Source organism: Parasteatoda tepidariorum, chromosome 9, assembly GCF_982258835.1.
Source record: "Parasteatoda tepidariorum strain Cologne lab strain chromosome 9, Ptep-v5.0, whole genome shotgun sequence".
In the NCBI taxonomy this organism is placed as follows: domain Eukaryota; kingdom Metazoa; phylum Arthropoda; class Arachnida; order Araneae; family Theridiidae; genus Parasteatoda; species Parasteatoda tepidariorum.
Genome location: NC_141763.1, coordinates 64,907,955 through 64,931,571, shown reverse-complemented (window position 1 = coordinate 64,931,571; position 23,617 = coordinate 64,907,955). Strand labels below are relative to the sequence as shown.

The window sequence follows — 23,617 nt, the reverse complement described above, 5'->3', positions numbered from 1 at the left end:
TCGCAGGTTACGAAGTTTAACTTTTTTCGCGTAGAGGGACTCCACGCACTATTTTTTTAAAAATTTAATTAACACACTTGCCTCTTTCAAGGTTATTAATAACCAAGGTTATTAATAACTAACTTGTTCTCCTTAATTACACATAGGTCGCTGCTCGCACACAAAACTGAACAGTATTTTTTTAAAAATCTATTGTAATAAGAACTAAAATTTCGGAATTTCCAGTAAACAGTAAAACCAGCGAACGGTTAAATTATCGCATGAATAGTTTAAATACCGTATACTTCGGTTTAGTTATTAGAATTGTGGTTTCTTTCCTTCCAAATATGGTGAAAGATTTCTTTTCTCCGTGAAATGATTGCAATATTTTTCCTTTTCCCCAAGAATTCGCTAAATTTTTTTGAAGATCATCATCAATGGCTCGACAGCCCAAGGTGGGCCTTGGCCTTCTCAAGAAGTTTTTTCCAGGCTAAGCTTTTCTTGCTACTGCTTTCCAATTTTTTGTTTTTAAGATCAAAAGGTCTTTCTGTAGGTCATCTATCCATCTCAAATTCGGCCTGCCTCTTTTTCGTATGCGAACTGGTCTGGCATTGAAAACTCTTTTTTGTGGTACGGTCTACGTTCATTTTGTAATCTTCTTCAAAAGTATCTTCTTCTTTTCTGTGATTTATTGATGATCTTTTGTTTGTAATATTTTAGATTTAGCTTAGCAAATTTATCCAAGTGAATTAATTCTCATCAAAATTAATATTTGAAATCTTTCAGTAACTTTTCGAGATTTAACTCTTGAAATAATGAAGTTTGACAAAATTTCCTTTTAACTTTTTGTCAAAAGAAATTACTTTAACTTTCCTTATAAAAAAAGAGTATAAATTTTAATTCCAATTTAGATAATAACATTTTTTCCTATATATTACCAATTAGTTGAGTTGATTTATATGTAGTGTTTAATTTCACCTCAAGTAGCCAAACGATATTATTTAACATCAGACAGATGCAATGCAATACTGCTGTTCTAGAAAACGCTTGACTATCAAATCCTATCATCTAATATTAATGTCAATATTATAATATCAGATTAAATTTTATACGAGCTAACATTCCAATTTTTAAATATATCCTCCATTTCATTACTTTTCGTCCGTCACCACTTTTTTTTTGAAAAGGCACTTCAAATTATTTACATTAATGAATAAATATTTATTTATGAATAAAAACAATAAACTAAAATATTCCTTGAAATATCTTTTTTATTTATTTATGCAATTTTATGCCAGAAAACTCAAGATAATAAATTATTGAAAGCTTATACGGTTTGTGAACTATTAACTGGAAAATCTTTTTTATAAACTTTTGTTAGGACTCGAGATACGAGGATCGTTTACAGCGTCAACACTCACGTCACACTTTAACACATCATTAGTATTTATTATCTTCTAATATTGTTAATAAAACCACCTGATTGCAAAAATCATAAATATATACTAGTAAAGATTTCCTTCATGAAATTTAACTTTATTAAGTTAGTAAATAATTTAAATTATCTTATAAAATTTTGTTTTTCCTCTACGTACCTACAGGTGCGAGCTTAAAAATCGTTCATGACAGATAATAAAGCGAGACATTGAACATTGAAACAATCTTTTATTCCTTTATATTCATAAGTTTCCTTAATTATATTTCGTAAAAACACAATGATTTTACATTCTTATCGAAGGTAATTCAGTATATGTATGTTAAACCGCGTTCTGTTTGATAAGCATAAGATTAAAAAACCGCTAAGACAATAACTAATTTTTTTTCTAACAATAAGCCAGATAAAGTAATTTTTTGTCGATTTGTAACAAAACGTTTTTTTTTAATTTTATCTCAGCCTACAAACTGCATGTTTTTAAACGAAACTGTGGTCCTTAAATTTCTGTTCTAAAAACCATTGAATTTTTAGAATGATTCTCAATTAAATATCTAAAATTCTTTAAAAAATCGTTTTAATTTCACAAAAAAGAATGCTTAGTTACCTACTCATTAAATATATATATATTTTCAATTATTACGGTACTTTTCGGTCAGGCAAGCAACTTTTAATCTTTTTTGAAATGAAAAATAGGGAAATTCAACTTTTTTTCGTACTTTTCTTACTTATTTTTCGTGAATGTAAATTATGTTCCGTTCATGAATAATAAAGAAAAGAAATAAGTTGGATTAAGTTGGTGTGTTTATTTTTGAGATATGAGACCAGAGAGATCCCATAAATACTTCTTGAGTTGTGAATACAAGAGAATTTCATCATTTGAATGATATTTTTGTTTTTATTGTTCTAATTAAGAATCAGAAATTCTAACCTACAGTTCAAACTGGATCATTTTCAATACTAATTCAAGTGAATATCACAAATAAAGAGGGTCTCAAACTGATTGACACGATCCCAAAAGTTAGAGTTGAAGCAAGAAAAAAACTAGACAACATGTATTTTGCCAATGGGTAACCAGTGATTGTCTTTCGGCTATCAAAATTTTTTTTTTGTACTTTAAACGCTAAAATACTATTAAATTCATAAAAAATTTTTAAATATTGTTTGGTAATTCGGACAAAGGGCGTATTTAAAAAAAAAATTTATCAATAGAACAAAAATATAAATATGTATTTGTGTTTTTTCTTTTGGTAAATACAAGTTGTTCATGCTAAACAATTAAGATATATATATATATATATATATATATATATATATATATATATATATATATATATATATATATATATATATATATATATATATATATATATATATATATATATATATATATATATATATATATATATATATATATATATATATATATATATATATATATATATATATATATATATATATATGAATAAATAAATACAAGAAAACACGAAGAAAGTTAAGAAAAACAATAAGTTTCATTTATTGCGCTTAAACTGCGTGTAAACAGAACTCATTAGATAAGTTCAAAATGAAGATAAAACAAAGAAAAATTATAGATATATGAAAAAAGGGGGTGAAATAATAAGTAAAATAAAAAAAAAACAGTTTAAAAAAAAAGAGATGCAATTTTATTTCTAAAAAATAACCGGAAAAAAAAGATATAATCTTTTTATCAGCCCACACGATTATATCCGCAAAACAGAGTGCTTTCTGATATTGTATCTATAAAGCCAAAGCAAAATATATTAATACAATAGTGTGAGGAGCAGTCAAAAAATTTTTTTGCAAAAATTACAACAAATAAAATAGAACACAATTGAGTAAAATAAATAACAAATAAATAGAGTAAAATTTAAAACCCTCTAGTTACACTGAATTTGCGCTTTTGTTTTCATATTTTGTAATCTGGCAATCTTTCTGCGAAAACATTTTTAAATCATTCTTGAAAAATTTCCCGTTCATGTAAGTAGATCTGATTTCGCTACTCGCTTTATAGTCCATTTTTTATACTGTTTTTTCTTTTTATTATATTTTATTTTCTGTTTTTACATGTTATTTTTACTTTTTGTGTTCTATATTATTTGTTGTAATTTTTGTAAAAAAATTTTTTGAGTGCTCCTCACACTATTGTATCAATATATTTTGCTTTGGCTTTATTGATACAATATCAGAAAGTACTCTGTTTTGCGGATATAATCGTGCGGGCTGATGAAAAGATTATATTTTTTCTTTCCTTCCGGTTTTTTTAAATAAAATTTCATCCTTTTTTTTTTAAAAACTGTTGTTTGTTATTTTTTTACTTATTAATTCCCCCCCCCCTTTTTTCATATGTCTATAATTTTTATTTGTTTTATCTTCATTTTGAACATATATATATATATATATATATATATATATATATATATATATATATATATATATATATATATATATATATATATATATATATATATATATATATATATATATATATATATATATATATATATATATATATATATATATATATATATATATATATAAAATAATTACGTAGAGAAATAGTTTGTCATGATTTTTTGTAATTAATTAATGCAGACTTGAGCAATCGATCTCAGTAAAAGTTAAGTTTTTTGTGTTTATTCTCTAAGATTTATTCGCGTTAGTTTTTTTCTTCATATTTTCTTGCTTTCTTTTGCATCTGTTATCTTCTTTCTAATATGATTATGATTAAGTTCACTATTCATTGCTTTCGTTAAAAGATTTGTAATAGAATTTTTGTCTTGGTTTAATTGCATCACAATGTAAGGGTATGATATCAGATGCAAATTTCTTTTAGTACTGACGTTTAAAACTATCTCAAGTTAGTGAGTATTTATAATTTCGAGATTGTATTTATTATTTTGATCTCTTAATTATTTTGCTGAAATTTGAGACAAGTATATTTTTTTTTATTGTCATCATGTTTATAATAATACTATAATAGTAAAATAATGATAATAGTAAAAAATTTCTATGATTGACCTAATGTTTATGCGTAATATAATTTTTTTCTGGCAATGTTAGAACCTTGACTTCTGCTCAATTTATCGCATTTTCCTTTTTTAGAAAGCTCTGTTTAATCTTTGCATATAACACCTAGTTTTTTTTTTTTTTTTTGGAAACGAGGTGATATTTACTATATTTGTTATGCATAATCTCTTATATGAAATACAAGTAATGGAATTGTTTTGTTTTGAAGAAAAAAAAATATTGCAATAACATCATTCTCAAAATTGTGATTGATTTCTATTATTAATACTAAAGGAAGCTTTTAAAAGGTGATCTAGAAAATGTATATTTTTTCAACTCATTTTTTGTATGCAATTACATGTTTGTGCAAATTTAATTTAGATGTAAAACAATATTTATCATTTTTTTAAAAACATTTAAATGATATGTGAATCTTTCGAAATGAATTGTTGTTTTTGAACTTAGTAGTTTTAAATAATTATCGAATTCTTAATTTTTATGAGTAAAAATATTTTTACAATGTAATATTTACAATACATTGAAAATTTTAAAATTATTAAATGGTTTCCTTTCTCACCTCCTGTAAAAATGTCTACGAATACTTTTGGTTCTGTTTCAGGTCTTTTCTTAAGTAAAATTTCAGATACTGAAAGATTTCAATTTCAGTGAAAAAAGTATTTTGGTTATTTTTAATTTTTTTTCTCCCTTTTTTATTATTAAAAAAATAACACTTTAAAAATTCGAACAATAAATGTATTCTAATATTGAATAAATATTTAAGTATTGTTACTGTTTTATTTTATAGAATTTAAAAATCAGAAATAGTTATATACTAGATATTTTTAAAAATTCTGAACTGCCTCTCAATTCAAATGGAAATTTAACTTTTATACAATATCGAGTGTTTTTTAGGCATATTAATATCGTACGATAAATGTGAAATTTATAATGATTTTTTATAAAATGTATTTCATAAGTTAACATGTTCAATTGAGATTTGGATATAATTGTCTTATTTATAAATCTAATTTAGGAATGCATTTAAATTTAAAGAACAATATGGTATTTTAAAATAATTACTTATATAAAATTTATCAGGAAACTCTTTGTGTAAAGAAAAGAAGAAACTTTTTTATAAAAATCAGCTTGACAAAAAATATAATTTAGAGGAGGAAAGGGATGGTAGCAGAATTTTATTTATTTATTGCTAATAAAGTAAATAATGCGTGGAATGACATTATAAAACTATTCTTCGAAAGTTTTTCACTTCACAGGAAATTAAGTAAATTTATATCGCCGAATTATTGTACTGCCATCCAAATCTTCCTCCAGTAAAAGATAACGCAATATAATACAGAAAACTTAAAAGCTATATAGCACCAAAATCAATGAAAAATAATATTACGGCTATGTAAAGCATGTGCAGAGAAGATAGCGACCTTTGGTATATTTCTAATATTCGAAAGTTATGCAAAATTTATATAAGGTCTTTCTGGCTTTCTAATGTAATCTAATATTACGTGCTACTTGATATTAGATTCAAGCGAGGATATGGCTGCACCAAATAGTATTTTAAAGCACATCAAAAGTTAAATGAAAATACGAATAGACCTACGATTTATGAGAACACCTGTTCTGTGACCTGGGTGTGTGTGTTTGCTGTGATCTCTTCAAAAAATTAAAAATTGTTCAAAAATGGTAGGATTGTATGGAAATCAACACAAGCTGGTGTTATTTTAACAACAAATTCGATTATACAATTAAAGAATTATTTCTTTGTAGGAAATACATTAATCTTTTTTTTCTCTCAAAAAGATAAGAGGCGGTCAAACAATTGAGGTACATGGCCTCAGTTTTGGCACATTATCCTTGTCAAAGCTTACGTGCTAGCATTGTGTCGAACATTCAAAACACACACTAATATAAATAAAAATTAACATCCTCAAAAAATTTTGAAATAGACTTAAATATCTTTTGTTGAGTTAACATCGGATTTTTAACTCGCAAAAAATTCTTTTCCTTAACAAATAGTTAGCTTTTTTATAATGCAAAATCCTTAATTTTTTAACAAATAAATGCAAAGAAGTGATAAATTTTTTGTATCAGTTGATCTAGAGATAATTTTAAAAAATAACAGTAAATAGTACGTGACAATTGCGTTATGGTAAGAAACCTAAAAATTACAGAGAGTGGTTAAATATTTGTATTAATTTTTTACCATGTTACTTAGCTATTCCACTTCTGAAGCAAAGCTGTTTATAATTTTCAGAATTATTTATAATATTTAAAATTTTTATTTCACTGCATCCTCATGCAAATTAATATAATTGTTCAATGTTTTAATCTGTCTGTCGCAATTAACGTAATAATTAGTTGGATAAGCATCAACGTAATTAAAGGGGGAAATATTATAAGATTTTAAAAAGAGAATTCTGCTTCAATAATCCTTAATCATCCGGTACATAACTAATAACACTTTGAAATCCTGAATATAAGATTATAATCTAAAATGCTTGATTTTAAACTCATAGTATGTTTTGAGTACGTTCGGAAGTTTAAAAAAAAACTTAATTATAATCCCTTATTATTTTAAAAATGAGTCAATATTTCAGCTATTTTGTAGATATTTGTCTCTAGAAATTATTTAGCATTTAAGTAATTGCAGGTAACAACTTGGTGATAAAAAACGTCAAAAGATTTATGATTGAACTAATTTTTTTTAGCTTTTTTTAAATTATTACATTTAAAAATTTGAATATTTTTATTTGAATGATTAATTTTAAAGGCCTCTGACTTGTTATTTATTTACTTTATTAAACATCAAGGCAATCTAAAATCCGTTTTACGCTACATAATGATAATTTGCTGCTGTATAAAAGTACTGTTCAGCTATAATTATTTTAATCTTTACTGAAATTCATTTAGCATTTCGAGGTGTAAATCGTAGCATGAGTGGGTCAAGATTTCGAATGACCAGGTTAGGAGTAACATTGACTTTGTCTCTGGGGTCCTTGGATGTTACTTCAAAGTTCCGGAATATATCTGCAAGCACAGTCTTTTCTTCCATTAAAGCAAATTTCTGTCCTACAAACAAAGAAAAAGAATAATATTACAGATCGAAGAATGACATATGCATAAAAGGGCTTCAGTCTAGCTAACTTCGTTTTGAGAAAAAGAAAACCTTGTGCTTTTCTTATTTATGTGAAAAATCTGAATAAAATAATACATTTGTGGTCTGGTGGCGATTCAATAATCATAATTATTTTAGATTTTTCGCTCTGATATTAAAAAAAAAATTTTGTTATTAACTTCTTGGAAAAAGTACTTGGCTGGACTAGAAACTTATCTTTTATATCGATATGAAGGTAATAATTCAACAAACACAAAATATTGTTAAACTTGCGGGAAGTAAAATTTTTAAAGGCATTTATTAATTGTCTATTAAATATATTTTCTAAAAAAATAAATGCCCAAAACTTAAAATAAAAAACTGCAATTTTTTTGCAGGGCATAACAAGGTTTTAAACGGTGAAAAGATAAGTAGATAGAAACTATTCAATTATATTACAATCCAGGTTTTTTTCCTAAGAAAAATATTGATAGTATATTTTAGTAAAAATTGTTGCTGATTTTGTAACAAAACGTGCATAAAATTGTGCTTGTAATTTGAAACATAAAATAATCCCAATACAATCCACCTTGAAATTTAATTTATCTAATTTTCGGTTTTGTCAATTTTTAGTGCAAAAACAATGCTTTCACTAGAGCAGTGGTTTCCAACTAGCTGCCCGGGGGCCGCATCCGGCCCGCGAAGCCTTTTTTGTGGCCCGCGAACTGAAATATATTAGTTGTCATTTTTTTGCGGACAATTTTCGTAAAAAATCTATATGGGTTTAAAATACTTTTCTCGTTAATAAAAACCTAATTTCTTCGTTTCTGTGAAATTTATCATACCAACGGTGCAAAAAAAATTTTTTTGTCAGGTTTTGCATCCAAGAAAATATTTATTCAAATACAAAAATAATCGTGTATGTTTCTCTTTTTCATTTCATTTTTTTGTATTTTGTGAATATAATTTAGCATGTGTGTATCAGAAATTTTTCCGAAGAAATTCTCCGATTTAACTTTTTGAAATCACTCATTTTGGATGAAAATATTTACACACACATTTGTAAATTTTAAATGTAAATATCTATTCTCTGGTGGTTGCAGCAGACAAACCTCAATTTTGTCATTGAACATTTTGTGTGCTACTATGTAAGTTTTAATACCAACCTTTTTAAAGTTTTATATCTTAACAATTAGATATCTGTTGCACTTTAATTGTTTAATACATGGGTGCGCATTAAAGTTATTGTAGCCCGAATTTTTTAATATGCAATTAAATATTTTTAAAAATCTACTTCTTATTTTAATTTGTAATTCAATACTTTTGTTTTGATGGCAATTGGGTAATTGCACTTGAAGAAGATCACAATACCCACACATGTGACCTATGACGTTAGGTTCACTTGATCGCTTATAAGCAAAATGGTGTGTTAAAGTTGAGCTAAGTTTCTTCTCATAAGTTAGAATATTAATTAACGTGAATTAAATTAAAATACAGCACTATATCGCACATCGAATTTGTACAAAAATACAATTTTTTTCTCGTCTACTTTTAATTAACTTGGATTGATTATTTGTTAATGTTTTTTATTGTAACCGTGACATATTTTTGTTATGTGTATATGGCAACTTCGATACATAATTTGTTTGTTTATGTTCTACATGAATTCATGCCGTCTATGTCTAAGGTAAGAAATATATTATGAAAGAATTGAAATCTTTACTAAAGTATCTTAGTGTAAGAATATAGAATGTGTCACTTATGAGGATTGATAGCTAACGTGGTTAATTCCCATCCAACATACAGATGGCACGAATTGAATTTTAACTGTAGGACTGAGTGCTAAAGCAGGAGAGTATCAGGCTCACGAGAGAGTCAGGAATACTGGTAAAAAATTAATGAGAGTATTAAGTGAATATACAGTCCAATTATTGTGAGCTATTAATCTGACTAAACTGGTCAGATGGGTTTAGCTTACTCGAAAGAGAGTGGAAAGAACAGTTGAAAACGTAAAGAAATCCACGTTTCCGAAAAAATTTGGGATCGATATACCCACACCATTTGGGATCGATATACCACGTCACTTGCAGGTATCTCATTTCCTGAATGCATATTTAACAGTACATTTCATATACTATTAGACACTTCCAAAAACATTTGAGCACGTGTGGATTATTACTTTGAAAATAAACTGCATAAACAATTTGCAAAGACGTTTCTATTATTCTAACTTCTTATTTTTATTCTATTAATTATATAAGTGTTTATTCATTACACTACCTAAACAGTTCCTTGGCCCGGCTGAGAAAGGCACAAAGGCAAATGGATGCCTTCCAATTACGTTCTCGGGAAGAAATCTTTTTGGGTCGAATTTTTCTGGATCTGGAAATGATTTAGGATCTCTATGAAGTATAAATGGGCATATTAAGCAAAGACTCCCTTTTTCAATTTCGTAGTCCACTATAAATTAGATCAGAGATAAATAAATACAGCAAAACATTATAACAAATTATTAGGTGTTAAAAAAGTTTTGAAACACTTGTGAATGATAAATGAACTAAAAATAATAAGAAAAGAATTCAGAATAATAATAGCAATTAAAAACTATACTTCCAGTGGTTAAACGCGGTTTGCAGCTGAAATTCCAAAAGGAATTGAAAAAAAGAAAAATTATTAAAAAATACGACAACTGAAGCTGACGTCTTCAAGGCGTACCAGCTCCGTAAGCCATAAATTGAAATAAACGAAAAAATGTTTCGTTTATTTCAATTTAGTTGTTGCTTGGTAGTCAGTAGTGTAAGTTGGTTATAGGATTTGTTTTTAAGTAAGTTTTTGAGCTTTTTATCAGGGCTCGAAATACCGCCCGTCCTCGACGGTCAAAAATTCCCCGTGGACAATGAATTTCTCGAATCCGACGTCCGCGCGGACGGCTATTTTCCCGTTAATGTTCGTGATATATTTTCAATTTTTGTTGGAATACATCTGAAATTCTAATGGGTGTTATTAAAATTTAAGATACACAACATTGTTAAACACAAGAAAACTTCAGCCCTCCGAGCTCAAGCTATTTATAAAGACCTAATGCAGCAAAATGACCCACAATACAGCAACATACTGCGCAAGGTGGAATTGATGTTTTCTCTGTATGGGAGTACTGCAACGGTTGAAAGGGGCTTTTCAGCAATGAACTTACAAAAAAGCACATTACGTACTGGCCTTAAACAAGAAGCGTTAAACGCAATTATGAACATCTACCTAAACGGAAAACCCCTTTCAGACTTCTGTGCTGAAACCTCTGTAAATCATTGGCTTGATTGTAGAACTGGCAAACGTCATATTTGATTCATTTAAAAAACGCAGTACCCTCGGATAAATTGACATTCCAGACAACTTGACCTTGAATTATTTCATAAAAGAAATAAACTATTTCATAAAAGAAATAAACTATTTCATAAAAGAAATAAACTATTTCATAAAAGAAATAAACTATTTCATAAAAGAAATAAACTATTTCATAAAAGAAATAAACTATTTCATAAAAGAAATACTAGGTTGCTATTAGTAACCTAAAATTTCTTTTATTACTGTATAATGTAATCCTAGTAACTACGAATTCATTGTGCAAAAAATGTTTGTAATAAATAAGAGAAAATTATATTTTTATTTATTTAGAAGCTACGGGTTAGTTTCAAAGGAGGACGGGGTACATTGTTGGACAAGCCGTCCTCGGGGACGGGTAAAATATCTGAGTTTTTTCGAGCCCTGCTTTTTATTATAAGTATTTGTCTTGATTTTATACTTTTGTATTTGCTTAACGTATTTAATATTGTATTTTCTCTTCCTGGACTTCAGCAAAACCTTTGGGGTACAGAGAAAGAGAGCAATTTAGACAATTGTCGTGTTCTCTCGATAGAAAAGGTTTTGCCTTTATTTCTACCGGAGCTATCAACTTCGATTGTCGTATTTTATCATAATTTTGGTTTTTCATTGTTTCTTTTGAATTACGTAAAAACTAATTCTTTCATAGGAATAACGAATCAAAACCCGAAGTTCAGTTTCTATCCAAAATCATTTACAGCATATTGACGAAAGTTTAAACTAAGAACACCAAAATGCAACAACACAATATGATAATTCATAAAAGCTGAGTGTTGCAGAACTTTTTTAACAACCTAAAATTGTAGTGAATGTTAAATTTTGGTTTCAGCACAGTTTAAAAACTAAATTTAATATCTAATTAAATGAGAATCTTAGTTACAAGCACGAAAGCCCTGAGTGGCTAAAATAAAGGGTGAATAAAATAAAAATTGAAGAAGAATTTTCAGAGAGGAAAGAAAACAGGGAAGAATTTTCAGGGTGAACAAAAGAAAAATTGATAAGATCAAAAATTCCAAGTTTAATTAAATTTATTTTCAAAAATCAAATAAAAAACTATTTCATCCTGTTCAAAAAGTAAACAATATATGTTGATTTGATTGACTATAAAGACAAATTCTGAGACTGAGAATCCTCTGGATTTTTTTTATCTAAAAACCCATAAAAGAGATGGATAAAACTCAATATTTTTATTTTTTTTCACTCTCTGCTACCGTGGTTTTTCTAGTTTCGTTTATCACCTACATTTTCAATTTTTCGTTAGTAACTTTAAGCTTTTTTGTTTTAAATCTTGATAGTTCGAAACATATCAACTTTTAATACCCTCTTCATACATTTTTTTAAAAACCATGAAGTCTTTAATCAAGCACAAATCAACGTTATTGAACGCGTTGACTCAGGGGATAGAGCGTTAACTTTCCAATGAGGTAATCCTATGTTGGAGTCCCAGTTGTGACAGCTTGATGCGAATTCCGCGACCTACTCGCACTGAATACAGTTCTGACATAAATTCTACTAGGTAGGCGGATCATGGGTTAGAGCAGAGGTCGCCAAAGTGGTCTACATAGACCCCTAGGGGTCTATTTAACATAAGCGGGGGTCGATCTGAGCCAGGGGGTCGATCCGAACCAGAAGGGTCGATTAGTCGAAGGATTATCAGTATTTTTCAGATATGTGACAATTAGAAATAAAAGAAGAAGACTTGGAAATATATACAGGTAATCTTCAAAAATTGAGTGACGATTTTAAACTGCTGCGTTTTGTTGATTTGGAAAACATTGACATCCCTGATTGGATTATTGTGCCATTTTCTGCTTCAATTGAAAACGTGGACATCAACCTGCAAGATGAGCTTGCTGAATCATTATGGGGATTTGAAGCAAAGATTCTTTTTAAAAAGTTAACAATAAGCAAATTTTGGACAAATATAAATATAATGCAAAAATATGTAAGACTTTACAAAATAGCTCAGCCATTTATGATAGCATTTCCAAGTTCCTACATGGTTGAAGCTCGTTTCAGTCACGTAAATTCAATCTTAACTAAGAACAGAAATAAATTAAATGTGGAGTTTCGAGGGGATTTAAGATTAAAATTGACCAATTTTGAACCCAATATAACGAACCTTGCAGGAAAAAAAACACCAGGCACACCCATGTCATTGATTAAGAAACAATAAATCTGTTGTTACTTTACTTATTATTTCTACTTACTTATAATTACTTATTATTTCATAAATATTAAGGTATTTATATTTCAACATTAATGTATTTTTCATAAAACTATTGTTACACTATGTACTATTACTTTAATAAATGTTCAAAATCATAAAATAAATGTAGAAACACAGTATCTAATAGAGTTTTATTTCAATTAACAGAAAATTACTTTTATGGGGGTCGATGGAGATTTCGAAAAATTATGTAGGGGTCTATGATCAAAAAAGTTTGGCAAACCCCTGGGTTAGAGAGACTCCTCCTAGAAAAGAGAAGGTTACCGTAAACGAGAAATCCGATCCTTTACTATTCTGAACGTAGTGAAATCTTTCATATTAACCATTACTGCGCTGTTTATGTTCATTACATCAGACAACTAAATTAATCCGTGGAAAGTCTTTCCATCTTCTAGGAGGTATTGGTTCAGGGCTAAAGAGAATACAAGGGCTAGTTCACTCCGCTCTTAGAGCTGAAGCTACGATTTTCCTCCTCATGACGTCACTGTGTCTACAGATCTCGGAGATCGCAAGCAAGATATGATAACTTTGCATCTTTCTCTTGTAAAAATAAGTTAAGACTTTTTCTGGTTATTAGCCTTAAAACTTTACGTAATTAATACATTATTTCCGTTCATAAACATAGTTCAAAAAAAGCTTTCTTGGTTATTATATTAAAAAAATACCATTTTAAACTTATAAAAATGTTTTGCTAGTTGGTGAAAATGACACGATAAATACTTTATTTTAAGAAGTTCAGTTTTAACTTTAACTATTAAGAAAAATGAAGGCATATATCGACACTTTTTTTATCTATATATTCTTTTATAAAGATAAGTTAAGTTAAATTTAGAATCCCTGATTTTAAAATATGTCGTTAATAGCAATTTGTTCATACTTCATCATTAGGAAACATCAACCTTAAGCGCAAATTACTGAAACAAAATAATAATTTAGGTTCATAATGACATTAGAAATTTTTCGATTGTTTATAGACATTTAAATTTACGATGATACAATTTATAGATATTTAAATTTAAGAGAATATAATTTTCAAAAAAAAATCATAAATATTTAGAATAACTACATTAAAAAATATGTTATGAAATTAGGAGAATTCCAACTATATACTATATATTTTATTTATACTTTTTACTTACATTTTAATTTTCTTTGACTTTATCCATTTTTTAATTTTTTTCACCTGCCTTTCTTTTTGAAGTAACGAGGCGGTTTCTATTTAGATAATGAATTTTTATAAAAGTTCTTAACGACAGAATAAACGTATTGCGGTTTTATATTAACTGTGTCATTTCGGAATCCATTCTTTACATAGTTGTTCATTTACTTTAGGGAACACGCGAAAAATTATACTTTTTCCTTTTGTTTTTATATCAGAATTTTTGCAAGTTGCAATCGCGCAAACTGGCATTTCGATAATAGTTTTAAATTCTTGTAAATTCACTGCAAAAACTGAGGAAAGTCATTATAGAAAATAACAAATGTCTTAGAATATCTCGCAAAAAGAAATGATCCAATATTAGTTAGAGCTAGTAAGGCCAAACGCTCCGTTCTTGAAGTAAAAGTGCGAGCTTTGCGCCAAAGTGACGTCACTAGAGTGACGTCGGAGGATCGGCGCGGCAAGAGATACTTCAAAGGAGTGAACCAGCCCTTCTATTCTCTTTAGCCCTGGTATTGGTTAGGGTCCCTTTTCCTTCGAACATGGGTGACTTTTCCCTCCATGTAACGCAAATGCAAATAAGTTGTACAATTTTATTTTATAATTTTATAACCGTCGTTGAACAGCCGACCCAATTTTATAGGTTTACGACTACTAATGTTCAACTCCGTAGCCTTGTAATTTTGAACTCCATTCAGAAGACAAGGGAACTCCTGGATCGAGTATTAGGAGAAATTTTCCTTCGTGAAGGATTTTTTGATGGAGCTAACCCTCATTTGCGTTACATGGAGAGGAAGACCACGAGAATCTCCCAGGGTAACAAATGAGGATATTTCACGTCAGCACTGTGGTCGGTGCAAGCCGGATGCGGAATTGGTATCGACTAAGATTCGAACCCGGTTCGCCTCATTGGAAGGCTCACGCTCTATCCCCTGAGCAATCGCGGCTCAAGTTGTACAGTTATAAAATCCTCTATTGAGGCTAGTTTGATTCAAAAGTTCCGTTCTCTTGATCAAAATGACAAGGCTATTGTTGGCTGTTCAAAAGCGACTGCAAAATAAAATAAACTGTATTACTTCTCAGTTCAAGCAATTTAGTTTGTATTCATTTATGGTACACAATTTAAAGTTAGATTTAGCGAAGGACTGGATTTAAAGAGTATTTTTTCAGTTTCTTCAGCATCTTGTTAAATGCAATTTCTACTGTCTTACATTTTCGTAACAAATAATAGAAAAATTGCACATATTAAATTTGTTATTATTTTATGTTTTGTAAATTAAATTCTTCTTCCACGATAATTTTGCTTTTACTATTAGAAGATTATTTTTACTTACACACTTTGAAGTTTTCCTCAACGCCTCTAGCTACAAAAGGCACTGAAGTGTGTAATCTAAGAGACTCCTATTGTAAATTAAACATAAAGAAAACATTATTTTTTTGATAAAAAAGTAACAGTATTTTGATGTTATGAATTCCTGATATAAAGTTATACTTTAATGACACACTCCAAGTACTTCATGCGCAATAAATCATCACGTTCAATTTCTCTTTCATTATCACCTTCAAATATTTCATCCAATTCTTCGTGTATTTTTTCCTGCACGTCTTTATATAATCCAACGAAATATAATGCCCAAGAAATCGCCGCAGCCGTAGTATCGTAACCCTAAAATTAAAATTTTGAAATTAACATAATGCACCTAAAATAAATTCCCTTCTTAAAACCTAGCAACCTCCGACAAATTTGAAAGAAGAAAAAATGGTAATTAGCGTCTTTGGATAATTAAAAAATTTATTATTTTGTCAAAATCAAACTGTACTAATTTTTGCTAATATTAATTAAGTGACCCAACGAATTTCTTTCGTAAGGTTTTTTCACCAAAACGAAACGAACTTATAACAGTTATAAATTTTTAAATTATAAGAATACACAGGTTCAAAACAGTTAACAATACATTTTAAAGCTAAAATTATAATTTAAAAAGTAATTTAGATTTAATGCCGTTGTTCAAGCACAAAAAAACTATAACCAAGAAATTGAGTATTTATGATTAAAATTAGTATAAAAATCATATTTATTTTACACGTTTAATTAGAAATTAAATTGGACCTCAGCTTTCCAGGAGGTTTTATTAAATTTTTTTAAGTCTAGACTAATGATTTTTACTATTAAAAAACTTCATTTTCTTGACATCCAGGATTTCAAACTTTACTCATCTAAATTTTAAATATGTGTACTCAACCTAAAAGCATATTTGTTTCTCGCAAGCTTTTAATCTCTGTACGCTTGTAATTTAGACTTCAAGAATGTTTAATTTTTTCAAGGAGATTTTACCTGCTTCTATTTTTTAAATATTTTGTAAAAATTATGTCTATGTTTAATTATAATGTATGTTTTAATTAAATTAATATAGTAGTTTTTAGTAATCTATGTTCACCAATGAATGTTTTAAGTTTAATTTTTTTTAATCAATGATATCTCGGTATTTATGATACTGTGCTCGAAAGAAGGTGATTCTTTACAAACCACTCCTTGAACATTTAATACAAAAAGAAAAAAAAAATGAACAACTTTGAAAAGGTTTTTAATACAATTCTGGTAAATATGGTCAGCAAAAACTAGATAAGTTCACACTGAGATTTACGCTTTTCTTGGGTCATTAATGTCTCCACACTGATAAAAATCATAGTTTAAAGAACTAATGCATGTCTATTTTTGTGCCATTATTTGCACTAATAAGTTTTGCTTTATTCATACTTGCGTAGCTTATTATATCGCTCATGGGCTGCAATAGTGGCACAACTCAAAAAACACGTGTTTTGGACAGACATGCAACAACTGCTCTGGTTGATATTAAAAGCACAATTTAAATTTTTGGGAAGTACTAGTACCGTTAAGATAGTCAATAAACTTTACAAATGAGATATAATTTCAAATGAAATATTTTTTTCGGGATAAAATAGTGTTTATTTTACATTCATACTAATCTACAATACTATTTTTTAAAAAAACTTACTGCAAACATAAAAGTATCTACTTCCTCTCGAATGTCTTCTTCTGTAAACGATGAATCTTTAAAGTGATGTTCTAACAGCAATTCCAGGAAAGCTCTGCGAGACTTTGTATTTGAGGGGTAATCATTGGCAGTTACATCCAACTGTTTTAATTGTTGATTATTTTCTATCATTTTTGACTTCTTCTGTTTTATTACCTAGGTAGAACATAGTTATACACATGCATTGTGAATTTTGGAGCAATTTAAAATGAATTACAAAATTATTATTTTAAAAATTGAAAGAAATTAGTTTAAAAACTGGGCAAGATATGAGTAGTTATTGTAGTTCTTTCATACTGCGCATGCGCAAAAAAAATATTTTTGCAGTGAATCGATTTGTGGAAAAAAGTCTGATTTGATTATCTTAAAACTTTAAAAAGTTTCAAACAATACTCTAAGTAGTTTAAATACTTTTAAATTAAGATATAATATAAATAAAAATTATTCTTTCACGTTTGATTCCAACTTCATAGTTTCATTTCAGCTGCTTGAATAATATTTTTTACTTACATGTTTTGATGGTAGATAATTTTGAAAGCAACGAACGTTAAATATTTTTATTTTGTAGCTTTCCTTGCACAAGTTACTGCGCAACATAATCATTTCTAAATTTTATGTTATGTAGGTTTTGCACAGCAAAACAAAGTGTAATATAAGTAACAATGAGAAAAATTCCCGAAAGAAGCACTTAAGACTGAAATAACTTTTAAAAACAAATCTCGTTTTAAGTTTATTAATAAAGATGGCCGTTTCAGAATATCAAATTTCAACTATGAAATGTATTTCTGCAGCCTGTTGAGAGGTCCGCATATTATTTCTCTACTCTAAGTTTAACACTTTAAAATAATTCTGGACTAATATTGAAATTTTATTTTATTTAACGTATTCCTTTTAGGTTTTTCTGAACGCCTTTTTAATTTCAAAGTTTCTGAAGCTTATTGTATTTGCAGTGGAAAAAAAATTAATGTTAAGTTAAACAACCTAAACAGTGGTTGTACTTATGATTTTTTAAAATAAAGAGATTCATTACAAAAAAAAGTTTTTTTTGTTTTAAATGGCATAATGCAGTAGTGTTTTTTTTCTCTTTCATAATTATACATTAAAATTACAGATAGATTTCTCATAAAACTATCTTCTTTTTTCGTTTATTTTTTAGGAACCCTCATAATTTTTAATTTATATCAACTTTGGTAATTTTGCGTTTATTAAAAAATGGAGACCTTATTGCTTTTTCTTTTCACGTAATACAAGATTTATATTAAAGATGGTATAGTCATTTTTTGCTGCAATAATTTTATTTTATTTTATGACCGCCGTTGAACGGTCGACCCAATTTTTGGGTTTACGACTACTAATGTTCAACGTGCTGCAATAATTTAAAGTTTTGGATTTTCACAAATGTAAAGTTTTGGATTTCACTTTTTTGAAATTTTTAATGGTTATATAGCTTACAGCATCAATAGCCCAGTAATGTGTTAGTAGCCAGAACTTGTCCCAATAGTTCACTTTCAAATTCCGTAAAAAAAAAAACTATAATAACAATAATTTGCTGTTTCTTTAGCCAGGGTTTTCGTGAAAATTGTTTCTTGAACACATATTTACACAATATTCATTTTCCATGGTCAACATTAAAAAACAATCGTGGCAACTAGAAAATACAACCTTAAAAATTTCATTTTTTTTAAACTCTAATTTTCAAAATAATGGCTTTTAAAAGTATAAAACCAGTACTTTCATGTGTATAAATTTAAGCTTTTATTTATCTGACGTTCAAAATAATTTAAAATCCCATATCTTGTATATGAATCAGGAATCTTGTATTTAAACGTGCTTTTTACTATCTATGTAATAAAATCTTTCCCTAAATGTTTGAAATTGACAAGATAGCTGTTCAGAATAAGCTGAGCCAATTGCGCCGCTTTCTGTAAAAATGTCGTTAAACCACTTACTTTCCTTGTGAAGCGATGAATAATGTCTACATTTTTGTAAAATTCTCTTCCAGTCGGTGATATTCTAAATATAAATTCTGGATAAAGCCAAGGCTTAAAAATGCGGATCAAAACTAGAGTACCAATTCTAGATGGGGGGAAAAGAATAATAAATAAATATTCTTTAAGTATTTAGATGAACATTACAAAATTAATCAAAATAAAAATAGCTATTGACCATATAGCAGCAGCTTTCTAGTTAGCTGATTACCTAGATATAAATTTCTATTTAACTGTAGTTTTTAACATAGTCACTCTGGATATTGGATCCTCTGGGTATGCTGATTTTAATGAAATAAGAAAACTGCAGATTTTAATGGAATAAGAATAATGCAGGTTTTAATGAATAAGAGATAGGCAGATTTTATTTTATTTTATAAACGTCGTTGAACCGCCGACCCAATTTCATGGGTTTACAACTACTAATGTTCAACTCTGTAGCCTTGTAATTTTGAACCCAATCCAGAAAAACAAGGGAACTCCTGGATCGAGTATTGGGAGAAATTTGCCTTCGTGGAGGATTTTTTAATGGAGCTAACCCTCATTTGCGTTACACGGAGAGGAAAACCTCGAGAACCTCCCCCGGTTAGCCTGGCGGCAAGGGGACTCTAACCCATGATCCGTCTACCACTGAGGATATTTCACGTTAGCACTGTGGTTTGTGTGGAATAAGAGCAATGCAGATTTTAATGGGCGATTTTGCCGGAGAAAGTATGCGCCGAGTAAGACTTGAGATAAGTAATCTTTTCTGGTAGATTCATGCATCTCAACAGGCAACCTTTGAAACTTTATGGCATACTCTAGATATTTTTTTTTCATTTGAGAATTTACTTTTCTCTAAACTTTAAATTACTTATGTAGGTGAAAGAAAATTCGTCGGGAAGGCTTCCTCTTGTGATATATATATATAGTGCCCTATTAACAAATAAAAAATTAAGTATAAGATGCGTTAAAACTTACTTATGAATTGCTTTATAATATTCTTGGCCTTCACCCAATTGGGCATTGATTTTTACGCCCATAGCAGTTTCTGAAAGAAAAGTTTCAATAATCGTGTGAGTACTAAATATTGTTTAAAAGTTACAATAGCAATTTAAGCTTCAAACTTGAGGTAACTATTTTAAAAAAAACAAGTAGAAATATTTAAGTTTTACACCTGTTTTAGTATTTGTGAAAGGTTAAAAGCTTCATTAAGTTTTTGCAAAAATAAATTTCAAAGCCCCTTAATCTATTTTGTGTGCTGAAATAATTAATTCTTGTAAAATAAATTAATTCAGGTAGCTTTAAGTAATTCATGCAAATATTTCTTGTATTGGAGGTAATTCTTGTATTGAAATGTAGTAAAAAAATTATGTTTATTCCTCCGCATTTCCCCCCTATGTGCGCATTCTGTACTTGAAGTCTTCAATACGAAGTTCTCCAACTCAAAGATTACTCAAGGTGGCTCAATTCTGCGTGTTTCTCAAAAATCCGAACTTTTTTATCTGGTGAAATGTAAAATTTTTTGTTTAATTTATTCATTGCGCAAGAGCTAAAACTACAACAACTCAACTTACCACGACTATAACTTGGCAAAAATGAAATTCCTGGAATAATATATTTGGAAATACCCAGTATTATGAATAAGACTTCGATGAGGATTGTAATGAATCAACAAAATTTCTAGGTTAATCACGTGCCTTACGTTTGATATTAACATTATGTTAAGATGTGCTTATTTTTCAAATTGGAACCTTCAACTACCACAAACCGGTGCCGTTCATTCAGTTAAAGGTATTTACGTACTGTGACCAATATGTAATATGTTTATGAGAACTTCAACTTTATTAGAGCTAATTAGATTTCAAAAGGAGTAATTAATAGTTTTATTTCATGTAGAATTTTAAACCAAATTTGGTGAAAACCAAAATTTGTAAAATATATGATTGAAACTCGCATTTAAGGATAGAATCATAACTTGACAATAATAGGGGGACGTTTGAAAAAACGGCTTGTGAAAATGTTTGTTGTGATCTTTTTAAATATTTTATGAGCATTTTGAATGGATATTTTCTGCTTTCACTTTTCTATTTTAATTAATACTAGCTGAATACCAGTTCTTCGACTGGGTGAATAAAAAATTTGTACGGAAATCAATAAATCAGTACTGAGAAACACTACGAAATCATGCTCAAAACTGAAAATCATATACCGACATAGTTATATAAGTCTATGATTAAAACCGTGTCCGTGTTATATAAGTCTATGATTAAAACCGTGTCCGTGTTATATAAGTCTATGATTAAAACGGGTCGCATTCATTTCATCGACAATCACTTCATCGACACACCATTTCATCGACACCACTTCATCGACAGGCCGTTTCATCGACTAGGTCATTTCGTCGACAGGCCGTTTCCTCGACAAGGTTGTTTCGTCGACAGGCCATTTCGTCGACAAGTCATTTCATCGACAGGGTCATTTCGTCGACAAGTCGTTTCGTCGACAGGGTCATTTCGTCGACAAGTCGTTTCGTCGACAGGGTAATTTCGTCGACAAGTCATTTCGTCGACAGGGTCATTTCGTCGACAAGTCATTTCGTCGACAGGGTCATTTCGTCGACAAGTCGTTTCGTCGACAGGGTCATTTCGTCGACAGGGTCTTTTCATTGACAGGATCATTTCGTAGACAGGGTCATTTCGTCGACAGGGTCTTTTCATTGACAGGGTCATTTAATCGACATATCATTTCGTCGACAGGGTCATTTCGTTAACAGTGCCATTTCTTCGACAAGTCATTTCGTCGACAGGTTCATTTCATCGACAGGGTCATTTCGTCGACAGGTCATTTCATCGACAGGGTCGTATCTTCACCTAGGTTATTACATCGACATGATCGTTTCATCGGCAGGGTCATTTCATCGACTAATCATTTCGTCGACAGGGTCGTTTCGTCGACAAGTCATTTCGTCGACAGGGTAGTTTTGTCGACAGGGTCATTTCATCGACGTGATCATTTCGTCGACAGGGTTATTTTGTCGACAGGATCATGTCATTGACAAGTCTTTTCGTCGACAGGGTAGTTTTGTCGACAGGGTCATTTCGTCGACAGGCCATTTCGTCGACAAGTCATTACATCGACAAGTCATTTCGTCGACATGATCGTTTCTTCGACGGGATCATTTCATCGACATGGTTATTTTGTCGACAGGGTCATTTTGTAATCAGGGTCATTTCATCGACAGGGTCATTTTGTCGACAGGGTCATTTTGTCAACAGGGGTCATTTCGTCGACAATATTAAGAGAAGATTATTTTGAAGGCAAAGTCATGCGTAATTTTGAAACTAGTCTTATGATTTTTTTACAATAGACGTTATGCCCCTTGCACTTTTTTTTAATTTAGTATATTTCTGATGAAATTTTTTAAGCCTAGCCTGAAGCAAAATCTTAATAGTATGTTGAAGTTGCCGGAAAAAAGCATTTCATTTGAAAATTGCCTACTCCTCTATTCATATCACGTTGCAAAAACGAAACATTAATTGTATTTTACACATTTAAGTTGTATATTACACAATTTTTTTTCTAATCATATTTAACACATTTGTTTCTAAGATTAATTTTTAATGTACATTATTGTAGATTATCATCGCAAAAGCAATTGCAACAACTATTGTGAAAGATTCTTGATGCAGGGAGTGAATGACGGGTGAAATTAGGTAGGAAAAAAAGACGGTATAAAATGAATCTGGGAGATAATGAAACCATGTGGTCGATAGATAATTTCAATGACAAGGTTTTTTCGTCAACAGGCCATTTCAGCTGCAAAAATTTTCTGTCGATAAAAAAGAAAATTATACTTATATAACGTTCCCCCGCAATGAGTAAAACGTATTAATACAGTTTAAAATCTTGTCCAAAAAAAAAGAGAAGGAAAAGGAACTAACTTTTGCAATGATAACAATGGTGATGTTTACAAAGAATTTAATCCGAAAAACACAAACCTTTTAGATAGTTAGCTAGTAAGATTACTTCTTGTTTTATCAAAAATGTATATATTCCCTGTGTTTAGATATTTATTTTTTTCAAGCTCAGTTGATTTTTTTTTCATATGCAAGTTAATCGTTAATTTTGTTACTATTGACATATTAATAAAATTTTCTTACGTGAAATTTCAATATTTATATATTTTCTCTTTAAAAGAAAGATCGATATAGGAAAAAAACAAACTAAGTTGTATGAGTGGCTATTACGAAGGTTGGCGAGCGAAGTGAGCAACG

General features: G+C 29.3%; 1 protein-coding gene across 3 annotated transcripts in view; it reads right to left on the bottom strand.

The window, feature by feature from the left end:
* Positions 1-7,235: 7,235 nt before the first annotated feature.
* The window catches only part of LOC107456121 (cytochrome P450 4c3), a 57,092-nt gene continuing 40,710 nt past the window's right edge, over positions 7,236-23,617 (bottom strand). For 2 of the 3 annotated variants that reach the window (XM_087152027.1, XM_071186675.2), the window contains exons 6-12: positions 20,322-20,391; positions 19,323-19,449; positions 17,335-17,529; positions 15,810-15,983; positions 15,652-15,718; positions 9,831-10,010; positions 7,236-7,525 (exon numbers count right to left, since the gene is read on the bottom strand). In XM_087152027.1, the coding sequence (XP_087008153.1) occupies positions 7,359-7,525; positions 9,831-10,010; positions 15,652-15,718; positions 15,810-15,983; positions 17,335-17,529; positions 19,323-19,449; positions 20,322-20,391 (980 nt within the window). In that variant the 3' untranslated portion in view covers positions 7,236-7,358. The remainder of the gene's footprint in view (positions 7,526-9,830; positions 10,011-15,651; positions 15,719-15,809; positions 15,984-17,334; positions 17,530-19,322; positions 19,450-20,321; positions 20,392-23,617) is intronic. The other variant, XM_087152028.1, reaches the window with a different exon arrangement.